Source organism: Sprattus sprattus (assembly GCF_963457725.1).
Source record: "Sprattus sprattus genome assembly, chromosome: 21".
In the NCBI taxonomy this organism is placed as follows: domain Eukaryota; kingdom Metazoa; phylum Chordata; class Actinopteri; order Clupeiformes; family Clupeidae; genus Sprattus; species Sprattus sprattus.
In genome coordinates, this window is record NC_137919.1 from 14,271,067 (window position 1) to 14,286,066 (window position 15,000).

Here is a 15,000-nt window from a genome sequence, read left to right on the forward strand (position 1 = left end):
AGAGGGGTAGTGAGTAGACAAGAAGGAGAGAGGGAGAGAAGAAGAGGGGTAGTGAGTAGACAAGATGGAGAGACCAGAGAAGATGCAGGCTAGTGAGTAGACAAGAAGGAGATAAGGAGATGGTGAACCCAGCACTGTGTGTGTGCCCTTCTCAATTCCTCTGGTTTAACCCAATCTCCTAGGATATTAGTGATGAGGAGTCACTTCATGCAATTCACCCAGGCAGAGTAGTCAAGAGTAGACCATATTTCAGGTATTAGTGCATGTGGCTGGATTACAAGGATTAGGCACTCTCACTCTCTCCATGCCCTCTCTCTATCTCAACTTCCCTTTTCCCCCTCAGCTTCTTACTGTAGTCTCTCTCCTCACACACACACACACACACACACACACACACACACACACACACACACACACACTCACACACACTGTAAACTGCAGAGGGGGGGGGGGTTGTCTGGTGTCTGGGTGTTTTCTTTTCCAACCGCTACGATTCCCAGCTGGCCACCCCAGCCTCACTCAATGGGTGTAACGTTACCCACTCCTGTGTGTTTGTGCCTGTGTGTGCCTGTGTGAGTGTAGGGTGGAAGCAAAGTAAGGGGTTGTGGCTCTGTATGGGTGGTTTGCCTTTGGAAGACAGTTTGTGAGCCTGTGTGTGTGAGCGAGATCATTATGTGTAGGTGAAATAGGCATTGTGAGGGGCGTATGTGCTTATGTGTGATATGGGTATGAGAGTGTGTGTGTGAGAGAGAGAGCCCAGGAATGTGTGTGTGAGTCACACCATTTGCTAGTCTCTCATGTCATAACAGCACCCCCTTCAACAGCCCTTCCCCCTCCCTCCCCTCACCCACATCAAATCTTACTCACAGCTCTCACTGGCTCCCCTCTGTCGCTCTATAAAGTCCTTTTATCCCTCCATCCCCCCCCCCCCCCCCCCCCCCCCCTCTGCCTGTCTCTTAGTGTCTCCTTACATCAGGTTTGGCCTCGTGCTCCGGAGGGCAGGATGACTTTAAGCCAGCGCTGGTGGCGTGTCTGTCCCAGCTGACTGCGCCGTCTCTGGGGCGGGTTAGGTTGCCACGTGGCCCTCCTGCTCTGGAAGCTCCCGCTCCGCCGTCTGGGCCTCCTGGTGGAGGTGGATCGCCTTCTCCTCAGGGGCTGCAGTTACCAGACTTCTCTGGTTACCCAACCACTCAATTACTGTGGCTGACGGAGACAGGAACGCTAATGTGCGCCTATATGAGGAAAGGCAGACTTGAATTCTGCCATGTGTGATACTTTGATCTGTAGTCACGCTCAAGGCTTCAGGATGAAGAGTGATATTTTGGATTAACATTAGATTTATTTTAGGATTGATGCAATGTCTCATAGCCCTGTCAAGGAGAGGGGAGTTCTAAATGAATTTAAAGTTTGATTAACTGATGCAGGCACATTGACTTGAATGGCGTTTGTTCTTCTGTAAAAGTTCTTAAAAAAGACACTTTGTGGTTTCAGTTGACATCACAACACGGTTGTATCAGTGAACTAAACACGCAAACTGCCCTGCAACTTCCGTAACCTTTCTGAACTTAAATGTTTCCAGGACTTTAAGATACCTGATGGATAGCTATGGGGAGGGAGTAGAGAAACCCCCATCTAGTGGCTGTGCGCGCAGCCATATTGATTTTATTTGATGTGCGTCTCAAAGCTCAGTGAGGACCTTACAGAGTTTGCCAAGAGGGTGCTCTCTACTGGTGTATATTCATTCATTCACTAGTCATTCACATACTCATTCATTCATTCACTCACTCATTCACATGCTCATTCAATCATTCATTCGCCCACTCACTCACTTACCCAGCCATTCATTTATTGATTAATTAATAATGAATGTATTCATTCATTCATATATTCACCCACTCACTAACCCACATACTCACTCATTCATTCATTCATTCATTCATTCATTCTCACATGCTCATTCATTCATTCATTCATTCACTCACTCATTCACATACTCATTCAATCATTCATTCACCCATTCTAGGGCTGCCACTAACGACTATTTTTCTATCGATTAATCTATAGACTATTTTATCGATTAGTCGATTGATCTAAACGATTAATTTTCCTCCCAAAAAAAAATAAATAATAATAATTCACCATTTCAGCTCAGTTCATTCATTTTATTTTTACATAATGCAGCACAAAACAAAAAGTAAACAAAGGCTGACATATTAAAGGGCAAAACTGCAAGTTTAAACTAGCAACTCCCAACATGATGAAAAAATAAATAAAAAAGAGGACTTGTTATAAGGCAGCAGCACAACTCCAAAAGAAATGTTCTTTCTATTAAACCTCTATTGTATTAAAGGCATCCCCCACACAAATGTGCTTCAAATAATTGCAGAAATAAAATATTTCGATACAGTACATTCTCAACAAGCACGAACAAACACTGGCACCGTCAATCAACGTAGAATAAGCCCAGATCAAGCCTACACATTTTCTGTTATTTAAAACGTATTCAATGGAAATTCTAAGGTCGCAGACAACTTTATGGCTTTAATAATGCGTGTATTTAGCAGCTACAATGACAAAAGATATTTAAACTTACGGCAATTTAATAAACATGAATAGACAATACTACGGTGGCTTTTCTGGCGGTCCATCGTCCACAACGGCGCCTGTATGTTTTCGTTTGAGGCATTCGCGCATAGCGGTGGTGCTGCTGTTATAAGCCATCGACACTTTGCACAAACCACCCTTTTGTTAGGTGCTTGTTTGAAAAACTCCCATACTTTTGACGCCTTTGGTCTTTGGAAACGTGTAGATTCCGTCTCTTTCCCCACCAAGTCGGACTCATAGACATGTATCTATTCATGTCTATGGTTGGACTCCGCTGCTGCCGCGCATGATTTTTCAAAAACTGAAGCGTTGACTGAAGGCGACCAATGACTGGTGCCAAAAAAGACTGACGTCAGGCACGCAGCAATTACGTAGTGATACGGAAGACGCACATTCGTTATACTGAACTGAAGCGTTTTAGAAATTGAAAAGGTAAATTCATAAAATAAAAAAAAGATGCATCGACTTAAATTATTGATGCCGACGTATTTTTACCGTCGACTTCGTCGACCACATCGACTAATCGCGGCAGCCCTAACCCAACATACGCAGCCATTCATTTATTGATCAATTCATGAATTCATTCATTCAATCATTCATTTATTCACCCACTCACTCTCCCACATACTGATTCATTCATTCATTCTTTTATACACAAACAGACAGTGTCAGACGGCAGCCCACACACACTGGCACTATCTTGAGTCTATGTCGTGAGGCCCATTCCTAAGAAATGGTACCATCCCTCCTGTGTCATAATCATTCACTTGTTTTTCATTCACTGATTGAATTCATTAATGAATTCACTCAGTCTGTTTTTTTTCCCCTTCATTCTTTATTTCTCTGTAATCTCTTTCCCTGTTGAGAGGGTTGAAATAGGACATTGAACTTGAAGACACCGCCTTAGCGGCTTTAACATCCCAGCCTGCCTCGACACACATAAACACATGCCCAGACACATAAACACACACACACACACACACACACCTGGGCCGTCTTTGTGTTCCTGTTCTGGGTCGATGAGGAGTCACACATGAGGAAGTGTGTGCAAAGCGACGTAAGGCAGGCCCGGTGTAATGTAAGCAGGAAACAGGAAGAGAGGCTGCTAGAGGAGGAATGTCGTTTTCGGCCTGCCTCTTCACACTGTCAGTGATCTAAAGGGAATCAGCGTGGAGGATGATCCGGGGGTCGTTATTTCAGTTTCGGTTATTATTGAGGTTGAGTGATATTGGTCTGTGTGTTTGCTAGTTTGTTTGTGTGAGTGTGTGTGTGTGTGTGTCTTGTCAATCGGTGTGATGCTGCACGTGCATGTTTACATGTATGTATGTTTGAGTGACGATGGGAGGTGGAAAGTGTGTAGAGCAAAATCTCAGTTTGAATCAGAGACGAATAGAGTGAGAGTGAGAGAGAGAGAGAGAGAGAGTTTGTGTGTGTGTGTGTGTGTTTGTGGGTTTACGAGAAAGCAATGCCATTGTTAAGCTCGGGGACAAACCACATCCTGACAACCGAAAAGCTGTACCTATTTATAGCTACCACAGTGCTAATTTTACTCTTTCTCTCTCTCTCTCTCTCGCTCTCTCTCTCTCTCTCTCTCTCTCTCTCTCTTTCTCTCTATCTTTCTATCTTTCTCTTGTCATTGTGTATTTTGAAATGTAAGGGCTGCCCTGGGTCGGGGACACTGGGGGATTTTCTGTCCTCTTCTGCCCAACAAACTTTCCTCACAGTTCATGTGTGTCCTGTCCGGGCCACCGTGCATTCATCTTTTCTGCAGCATTTATTAAACAAAGGTCAAAGTTCAATTCAAATATCTAATATCACATTTCATTCCTTGGTTGTTAGTCTCATCCAGCTTGTGGTTGGAAACTAAACAGATTTGCAAACAGGAAACTTACTGTTTGAGTAGAAATAGTATAGTATAGTATAGTATAGAATAATATAATATATAATAATATAATATATTGTAATATAATTTAATATAAATATATAATATAGTATGTGTTTAGGAGTGGTAAATCACGATCATCTGATACTGTATGACTTCCTCCATCAAAACGACTGCCGGTCTGCCTAAGTGTACATACATATGCCTTTTAACACAGAAGATGGTGATGCTACTCCCTTTATTCCACCGATTTCAACAAAATACCTCTGCTGGTAAACACACAAACTCTAAGGACAGTCATTGCGATTGTGCAACACTAGGATTTCTGAATTGTGACGTGGAACATTAGAAAGCAAACCTTTGGAATCCCAAAGAGGCCCACTGCATTGAGTTAACCCCACCTCTTCTATCTTATGGTGGGTATTCCCAAGGTGTTTGTGGAGAAGTACTTGTTGTGCGTGGAATTGGTTATGTGTCCAGACTCTATGTGAATGCAAATCAGCTGAACATGCCATGCAAAAGAGAGTCAGGCAACAGGTTTAAAAAAAAATAAATAAATAATAAGTTTGAAATTTGACATGCAAATATGTGATATCTTCTTTATTTGTATCTCAAGTAGAGCACAACTTGTGATCGTCTAGACATCCAGTTTGTTATGTTGCGTGTATTTGATAGTTGAGTTCAGCTGTGAATTCTGCCTCTTCCTGAAATTTTGTCCACCATATGGTCTTGGCAGGCTCGCCCCATTCACATTCAAATTGTGAAAGTACTTGCCCAATGGCGTGTGCTTTCTAGTTTGAGCTATATGTCGGCAGAGTTAGATTTAATCCAATCTGGCGTAAATGCTTATAAAAGTGATGTGAGAAGGCGGCAGGGTCCTCGTGTCTGAAAGCGGTCCAGGGCTGCCGTCCAGTCAAATGCTTGAACTCCTCACAATATCAACAGTCTGCAACTCAATAAGTGTGTCAAGTCTCAGGACAGTTAACAGATCTTACATCAACACACATGCCCATAAACACACACACACACACACACACACACACACACATACACACATACACACACACACACACACACACACACTACTGTACTTCAAGTACAAAAATTAAGTATACAAGCTTATAGGTCCACCAATTTGCACACATGCGGCCACCCTTTCCCTCACATACATATGTAGACTGTAACTACCTCACCCCTTGTGTAGTCTTGCACTGCACATACACACACAAACACACACACACACACACACACACACTACTAGATCTTTTTATTAGTCTCTTCTCCTTCCTTCCCTTCCTCACTCTCTTTCTCTCTCATTCTCTCTCTCTCTTTTCTCTCTCTGTGTCTCTGTCTGTCGCTCTTTCACACAAACACACACACACACACACTCACACGTACAACTCCTTGTCTTTCCTGGTTCTGTCTCCAGGTTGCTTTGTGTATGTATGTGTGTGGGTGTGAGAGAGAGAGAGAGAGAGAGAGTATGCAGATTATAGCTGGATTAAGCACTTTGTGTTCAGGGAACCCTGTCAGCTGTGCGTGTCAGGGCTCGCCAGAAGTCCTCCATGGCTGCTTTGTTTGGGTGTGCCATATTTGCCTAAGTGTGTGTGTAAGTGTGTACCCATGTCTCTGTTTGAGAATGTATGTGTCTGTGTGAGTGCTCGTTGGTGTGTGGGTGTGTGCGTGGCCGTGGGCGTTTGCTCCGATCGCCATACGAGTGAAACTGAAGAGAGGCTCTTCGACAACATGAAAGAGTTTTTCTGTTGATCAGCAGCGGGGAGGGGTGGTGGTGGTGGTGTCAGGGGGGGGGGGGAGAACAGGGCCTGGGCCAGGGCCTTGGAGGCGAATCAGGCTGGTGTGATGGGGGGTATTATGGAAGTCAAGACAGGGCAGAGATGACTCCCTTTTAGGGTTGTGATACTGCTGGCCAAATTTTGCTGCTGTTCTCTGGTTAATCGATTCATTTTAAATGAGTATGAGTCATTATTTATTTATTGTGTATCAATTAGTTATTTTCGTCATATTTTGGTAGCCGAGTGATTGGGAAACAAAACAATTGAAAACAATTCTTCTTCTCTGTATTAATGAGGCAATCAGGCACACGTACACACAAATATGTACACACACACACACACACACACACACACACACACACACACACACACACAAACATAACTAGCTCACTCCCTCACAGTCACTACCTGACTTTATACATGAAACCATAATAATAGTCATTATATTGTGTTTGTTTTCTCTTTAGATATGTGGCTTTTAGTAATTCCCTCTTTGTATGACACTACACAAACACACACACACACACACACACACACACACTCACACTCTGAACCCTTGGTGTTTATGTGTCTCGTCCTCAGACCCCTGCTTGACGGTGATTCCTCCCTGTATGAATGAGGCGGACCGCTTCAGTCTGGACGCCCTACGGCACATCCACAAGCAGCTGGACGACGACAACGATGGAGGCATAGAGGTCAACGAGAGCGTGGAGGTGCTGACTGTATGTGTGTGTGTGTGTGTGTGAATGTTTCAGTTGTGTCAAGCAAGTTCATTTAGGACAGTGACAGGGGTGTGTGTGTGTGTTTGGCACAGGTGTGTTTGATGTATGCCCTGGTAATCAAGGTTACCTGTACCTATTTATGAGTGTGTGTGCCTGTGTGTGGACTTTTCAGGTGCGAATGACTCTGGAATGAATTTCTTTTGATGTGGAAGGTTCTTTTCCGAGGCTATAATAGGACATTGGGTGGCAGATGTGTGTGTGTGTGTGTGTGTGTGTGTGTATGTGTGTGTGTTCGTGTTTGTGTTTGTGTGTGTGTGTGTGTGTGTGTGTGTGTGTGTGTGTGTGTTTGTGTGTGTGTGTTTGTGTGTGTGTGTGTGTGTGTGTGTGTGTGTGTGTGTGTGTGTGTGTGTGCATGCGTGAGAGAACGTGCGATAAGTACACCGTCCTCTTACATCTTGCCCAACTCATTGCCTGGCCTATCAAGACATCGGATCTAGACGTTTCCTCCGTAATGCCACTGCGGGTGGGGTGGGGTGGTGGGGGGTTGGAGGGAGGTGGCAGTGCCCGCAGAGGTTTTGCCCTCAGGCTTTATAAGGGCACAGTGAAGGCCAGGGTAGGTGGGGGATCGGAGGGGGAATAGGAGAAGGAGTCGTTGAAGTTGTTCTTGGCATCCGCTGGAGCACTGTGTGTCTCAGGCGCTCTGCTGGGACCAGTGGCGTTAGGGTCTAGCACTTAATAGCCAAAACACACACATGCACGTATGCACACACACACACACACGCACACACACACGCACAGATACTTACGCACATACATAATAAATACACAACATTAGACATAAAAAAAGAGTGTGTGCACACATACTCAAACACATATAGTTAACACAATTTAAATACACACAGTAGTGTGCTCAAATTCTCTCTCTCTCTCTCACACCCACACACACACACACACACACACAGACACACACACACACACACACGGACACACACAGACACACACGGACACACACAGACACACACGGACACACACGGACACACACCACGCGCTCCAGTTGTCTTTGAGTCATCTCTCGAGGGATGCAAGGCTAAAGCCAGTGCTGGTCATATGGCCTCCACTCCACGAGTGCCACCTGCTTTACCAAGACTACACGTGACACCGCCCCTGCCTCTAGAAAGAAAACATCTTCACCGACCACTTCACACACCTCTCGGTTAATCTGTGTGTGTGTGTGGGGGGGGGGGGGGGGGGGGGGGGGGGGGGCGGGGGTCTTCACGGAAATCTTTCTGCATGGTATGTCCGGTATAGTTAATGTGTGTGTGTTGGTTTAAACTCACCAGTTAGTGAGGTCTTGTGTTTCCACTGGGGACAAGACCCCTGGGATGCCTTAGAAGGTTAGCCGCTACCTCTGCCGGCACAAGCTCATTCTGATGGGCTAATACAAGCAATCAGTCAAACCATGGGTCTATCTGTTGGCACTGTGTTGCCTATGAAAAAAACAGACTTGAAGTTGGGGTTAGGTTTAGTTAAGGGGACATAGATACTAATAGTTTGTGGACTAATGGATTTTTATTAAATGGACTAATGGAATTTGTCAGACAAAGTGTTTATAAATAGAACTGAAGAGTAAAACAGTAGTAATTAAATAGTTTATTTCCTTTTACACAAGTTTGATTTTAGTATAATTGTTTAGACATGGACAGCTTTTCCCTTCAGGCTGTCAGTTTCTTGACTCTTAAACTGGACCTCCTGTTACATTTCACCCTACTAAAATATTCTCTACTCTACCCATGGTTGTTATTTCTTCCCTTTTCATCACGTTCGGATCACTTATAAACGCCTGTAGTTGTCTTGTAAGTATTGTAACGACAGATTACATCCAGGTAGTATCCACTCTATAAGTATACACTGTGCGTGTGGAAAATTAGCACCGAGTGTACTAAACGCAGCACGGAGATATTTACAGACTACAGATGCTTCATCTTACTCTAATTGCACGGTAGCATTAGTATATGAGGCCTTAATCCGAGTGCTTTCATCATGAATTCCCTGTGCGGACATTTAAAGGGCAGACTGTCCGAGGGCCTGTAAGGCGAGTGTCATTGGTCCTTGGGGAGCAGTGGTTAGTCTGGTGACAGGACTGGCCTTCAGAAAGGGAAAACGAAGGGCATGAGTCTTATTCTGGTCTGTGGGTGGCTCATGTGTTGAAGTGGCAGATGAGCCAGGTGTGATGGGATGATTCACAACGAATCATCATAGCCAGATAGTAGGAGGGAGCGGGTGAAAGAGATGGAGTGTGTGTGTGTGTGTGTGTGTGTGTGTGTGTGTGTGTGTGTGTGTATGTGTATGTGTGCATTTTTGTGATGGCATTTGTCTTGGTGCGTGCGTGTTTGTATTCTTGTTTCGGTACGCTTTTGTGTATGTGCTTGAGTGTGGACTCTCATGTGTGTGGATCTGTGTTTGTGTGTGTGTGAATATATACACTGATATTTATGTAATACTGGGGTAGTTTCGGCCACATCTTCAGTTGTCTGAGCCCCCCCCCCCCCCCCCTTCTGACACACAGACTTCAGTCTGTCCCCCCTTCCCACACGGTCTGACCTGAGGTTAGTGTGGTTAAAGTGTTTAATCCAGCACATAGCAATCAGGACCTCTTCAGTCACAGTAGCAAGGACCGTGACAAGGACATGTAAGCATTGAGTATTAGCTTGTACTTGTGTGTGTGTGTGCGTGTGTGTGTGTGCGTGTGTGTGTGTGCGTGTGTGTGTGTGCGTGTGTGTGTGTGTGCGTGCGTGCGTGCGTGCGTGCGTGCGTGCGTGCGTGTGTGTGTGTGTGTGTGTGTGTGTGTGTGTGTGCTTCTGGTGTGTTCTTGTTCTGTGCTCTTGTTCTGTGTATGTTTCTGATTGCATCTTGAAGTATGCTGGTGTGTTTATGTGTTTTCACATGTGTGTTTATGCAGTAGTTTACACAGACGTTTACGTTTACGTGTACGTGTACGTGTACGTGTACGTCAGAGGAGGTTCTTCCATTGAGGAAACGGAGGAAGAACCTCCCCAAACTTTTTGAGAAATGTATTTTTGTAATTGAACTGACTAAACTCCTTTAAAAATGCAGTTTGATATCAGTATTTAATACTATGCATATTATAATTTGTTTCCCTGAGTTAAAATAACATTAGCACCGCCTATCGTAACAAGAAATTACTGCACGGAGGACGTCCTCCCTTTGGCTCCCATTGAGATCAATGTAATCTGTCTCTGATACGGTTCTTGGGGCTCATTCACTTACATTGCCCAGGGGAGGAAAGACCTCCCTAGCGTCTGAGTCTGCGCCAACATCGCTTAACCAATAAACAACGGATTTGGCGTTGGAGGGAGGGGATTAGACATTAATACCATTCTCTGCAGAAGGATATCGATAACACGTCACCCTTAAAGATTGTTGTAGAAAGATGGCAAATAAAGAGGATGTGCAATTTAAAGATTTTGTTAATGTTTTATTGAACAAACCGTTTCATTCATTGAGCTACAAGGAGAAGGTTAGTATCAAAACAATAGGGAAACCTGTTCCAAAAATCCAAGTCACTAAACCCAATGGTAAAACCGCTGCCGTTAATGCTAACTGGTATGCGAAATACTTATAGCTCACTGGTACCATAAAAAAAACAATCGGCTGTACTGTTTTGTTTTTAAATCGTTCATACGCCTATTGTTATTCTGACTGTTCACGTTCAGCTGACATTCTGAATGGAAATTGTTAATGAATGTTTCAGATCGCGATGTGTTTCGTATCTATTCTAATTAGCCTACACATTGACCAACATTCTGAAACATCCATTAACATACACATTTGCCACAAACAATGTTAGGCTAACTGCCCGAGCCCATGTTAATAGTTCTGAAATAATGTTCTCTTACTTGTTGCCTTTGTAACTTGTTGTTTAACATTGTGGAAAGGATGTTTGTGAATGATTCAGAGCATTTTAAATGGCATCACTTTTTGTCTTGTGTCTTAATTTTCTTAAAACAATTGCAGCTGAAAATAAAATTAGTCAAATAATAACCAATAGCTTTAGTAATTGAGGGGGAAAATAGGCCAAATGGTAGGCCCAAAATTTAGAATGTAGTTTTTAAAATCAAGAGTAGGCCTGATTTGACTAATTGGCTTTGCATCATTTCCTTCTGGCCTTGTCTAGTCCAAGGACATGCTGCCCACCAGCTTTTAAAGTACAATGGTGCCACACTGCTGGCTTTGTATCAATTGTATCCCTGCCTGCTATTTTGTAGTACTGTAGTCCACAAAAACACCCTGAAACAACTTGTATCTCACATACTTATGCCACCAACGGAATAAGCAGGCCAATGGCAACCAGGCGCACAGTCCTTTCTCCCTCACTTTAAAAACCACCAGCCGCCACTGGTGTACGTGTACGTGTACGTGTACGTGTATGAGGGGCTCTATCATGAAGGGGTCATTGGGAGCACACTGTCAGCCTCCTCTTGCCCCACCTTGCCTCTCTTAGGGTGAAAAGCACTTTTCCCGCACAAAATACGACACCCACTCTTCAATTTCACCAGAACCCCTTCATCCCCCCCCCCCTCCTCCACACACACACACACACACCCCACCCTACCCCCCACTGTTACCCAGGGTTACGCCCCTCCCCCTGGAATCTGACCCCAGCCCTAACCCGATACACTTTGCAGGGGTGCCCAGGGTCCTTCTGCTCATATTTGTAATTGTATATGTTAGAGGTTTAGATATTAATGGGTTATTTCATTCCACGCATTGTAAACATGGGGCTCGTGAGCGGTGATGGATGGGGTTTGGGTCATCATACCCTCCAGGCTGGACCGAATATATGTGACAGTTTGTTTTATAATCTGTGAGTCACGTTTTGGTATATCTAGTTCTTCAACTTTTGGCTCGTGTGCACAAATCCTCAATTTCATGGTAGCCATGTTTTTTTTAAGTAATTTATTGTCATTTCATCTGTCAGTCCTTTTAGAATAAACATGAAAACAGTGGTGTTATTTCTATGTTTGTGTTCCTTTGAGTTTGGAGGATTGAAAATAGACTATGGTTTATTTTTTTGTCTTTGGATCAAGTTTTGGGCCTGAATGTAGTATTTGGCTGAACCTTTTCACATGGTTGTCTATGTTTCTAGTTCCATTTTGGTACTTGGGTGCCATTGAATTGTGCTTACATTCCCCTTGGCCTTGAATTGTTTTATTTGTAACTCACTAATTACAACTTTACACACACACACACACACACACACACACACACACACGCACACGCACACGCACACACACACTCTTTTAGTTTCACCCCATACTTTACCAAATGTACAGAGCTTAGTGCATCATCCACAACCATCCTGGACTCTACGCACACTTTTATCTTATATGATTGATGATGATCTTAGATGATTTTTCTAATTTGATTTGATATTATGTTAAATGTCTCAGTGTTGCATGCTGAAAATTCCAGACAGTATTTCAAAAATACTTGACTCAGCTTATAGATGGCATAGCATTTGGTTGCCTTATCACTAGTCGAGACTTTGATTAAAAGTGTTGCCCTATGAAAGCCTTAGTAGGACATACTATAAGCTGACATTACACACAGTGAGCAGGTTGCCAGGTCCACGTCTGCCAGGTTGCCAGGTCCATTGCGATGGGCAGCGAGTGTGTTTCCAGGGGGACGGTCGCCAGGGGATGAGCTGCTCTTCCCCTTGGATACCCCTGGGGCTCCTGTGAGGTATCTCTTTGCAGGGTCTTGTTACATCTCTGTCAGATCCTCAACAGAGCTGTGTGCCTCTGCGTCTGTGTGTGTGTATGCATGTGCGTGTGCGTCTGTGTGTGTAAAGGGTGAAGATTGGCAAACAGCCACGTGGATCTCACTTTTGTGTGTTTACGATTTACTGAAAAATATGTACTAAAAAGTGCCAAAAAGCCATTTATTTGCTGATTCTGTTGCATTTTTCTCAATGATGGTCAAATATTAGTAGTAAAAGGTGCACTATTTCGATAGTTTAGATTTATTTTCAGTATTTCAAAGCGAAGGAGCTGTGGGAGCACAATAACAGTGAGCTTCTAGCAGCGATTAACATAGACATGTATGTAAACGTATATGTCTATGGCGATTATAGCCTTACTATATGGCGGCGTAGTGTCATGAGTAAGCACGTTGCAGCAACGGGCTGAAGCGGTCAATGGGGCGTCTATGTGTAATGGCCAACTTCTTAATTTACTTATTTTAATATGTGGCCATAAGAAGAGCCACTGAAAGCCACTGGACTAAATGCCACTACATGCACTTTGTTTTAATCTTACTATTTAAAGATTCAATGGAAACGTACAGTAGAAGTAGCCCTATACTGGCCATTATTTCTTAGGCCAATAGCCTATTGAGGCAGTATTGTTTCTGCACTCTAGTGTTCTTAAGGGTCAATAAATAAAAGATCATACTGTATAACCTATGTCTGTGGACACATTTAACCACCACTGAAGTGTCCTCTTTTTCACAAACTCAAATCTGGTCACCCTACGTTTAATAAACCGTGATATATACCGTTACCGTGATCTTAAATTACAAATGCCACGATAGAAGCTTTTGGCCATATCGCCTACGCCTAAGGGGGATATTATTTATAGTTTTGCAGCTAAGGCATATGTACGTGAGAGTAATCCAGGAGATGGCTAAGGAGACTGTGTGCGCACGTTTGTGATGTATACATGTACTGTCTTTATGTGTTCTTGTGTGTGTGCACGTGAGATTGCAGGAGTTGAGAGGGAAAGTGTGAGAAGGAGAGAGAGCTGAAGGCCAGATATTTTCTCTTCCTCATAGGGGGGGCAGATCAGGCAGGGTTTGAAGGTGTCCTCTTTCAGATCACAGCAGATTCCTCTCTCTCTCTCTCTCTCTCTCTCTCTCTCTCTGTCTGTGTGCCTCAGTCCGCATGTGTTGCTTAGTAAACTCTCAGGCCTTTGAAGATGTCTGAGACGTCTTAGGAGTGGACTCATTAGTGGGAAATGGGCGTGTAAGCAGTTTGCCACTCTCTCACACTCCTCGAAAAAACAACACACACCCTCTCCAGTATTAATAGATCTATCCGGACAAGACAGCAGCCCAGGAAAATAAGAGGATTTGAAAATAAAACAGATGGTGTGAGCGGCACATGGCATAAGTGCCTTCATGCGAAGGGAAAAAATAGACTCTCCAACCCATCCTCTTGATACAATGGATTCCTAAACAGGGACCCTTAGGGTGCTCCAGAAGTTCTTGAAATAGGTGATAATCCAGGTGACAGGTGGCGAGGGCTGGCAACAGGTTATGAAGACATTTTCGCATCCCCTCCTCTCTATCGCTCTTTCTCTCTCTCTCCCTCTCTTTCTCTCTCTCTATCTCTTTCTCTTTCTCTCTCTCTCTCTCTTCCCACAGTAAGCAGTATGATTAGCACAGGAAGCTAAATGACAGGTGGGATGTAGAGATCAAAGGAGCTAGGGGACGGGACATTGAGGATAGAGGGTGATTGAGGTGAAAGCCTGGAAGTCTGAGGGTGAAATATTTCCTCCTAGGCTCAGAGAGATTATTGACTTGACTTGTTGCTGGCAGGCAAAGTGTATTCTGTTCTCTACGGACAGAGTTCCAGTGTACAAAGAAGTCAGGGTAAAAGATGGTAGGTGTCTCAATGTCTTCCACCTCCCAAGAACTGCCATAACTCAAACCTTACGGTGGGTTGTGACACTCACCTGTTTTAAGTTCTTTTAGCCAGTCGTTTGGAGCCTCTCTCCCAGTTCTGGAGAGTCTCTACCACCACTGCAATCACTGTTTCCTTTGCCTACTGTCGCAGCCAAGCTCTCAGCACGACGCAACAAGGGAATTCCTAAGCATATTCTTTTATTAAACTCTTTTAGGCACTCAAACGTTACAACAAAGGTAATCAAAAATGAACAGAAAATAGGGGAAGCCCTACGCCTTGCACCCAGTGCAACCA

The 15,000-nt window shown here is 44.0% G+C and overlaps 1 protein-coding gene across 2 annotated transcripts in view; it reads left to right on the plus strand.

The window, feature by feature from the left end:
- stim2b (stromal interaction molecule 2b) overlaps positions 1 to 15,000 on the plus strand; it is a 56,856-nt gene that overhangs the window by 19,907 nt on the left and 21,949 nt on the right. For both annotated transcript variants that reach the window (XM_080859993.1, XM_080859994.1), the window contains exon 2: positions 6,862 to 6,992. In XM_080859993.1, coding sequence (XP_080716119.1) covers positions 6,862 to 6,992 — 131 coding nt within the window. The remainder of the gene's footprint in view (positions 1 to 6,861; positions 6,993 to 15,000) is intronic.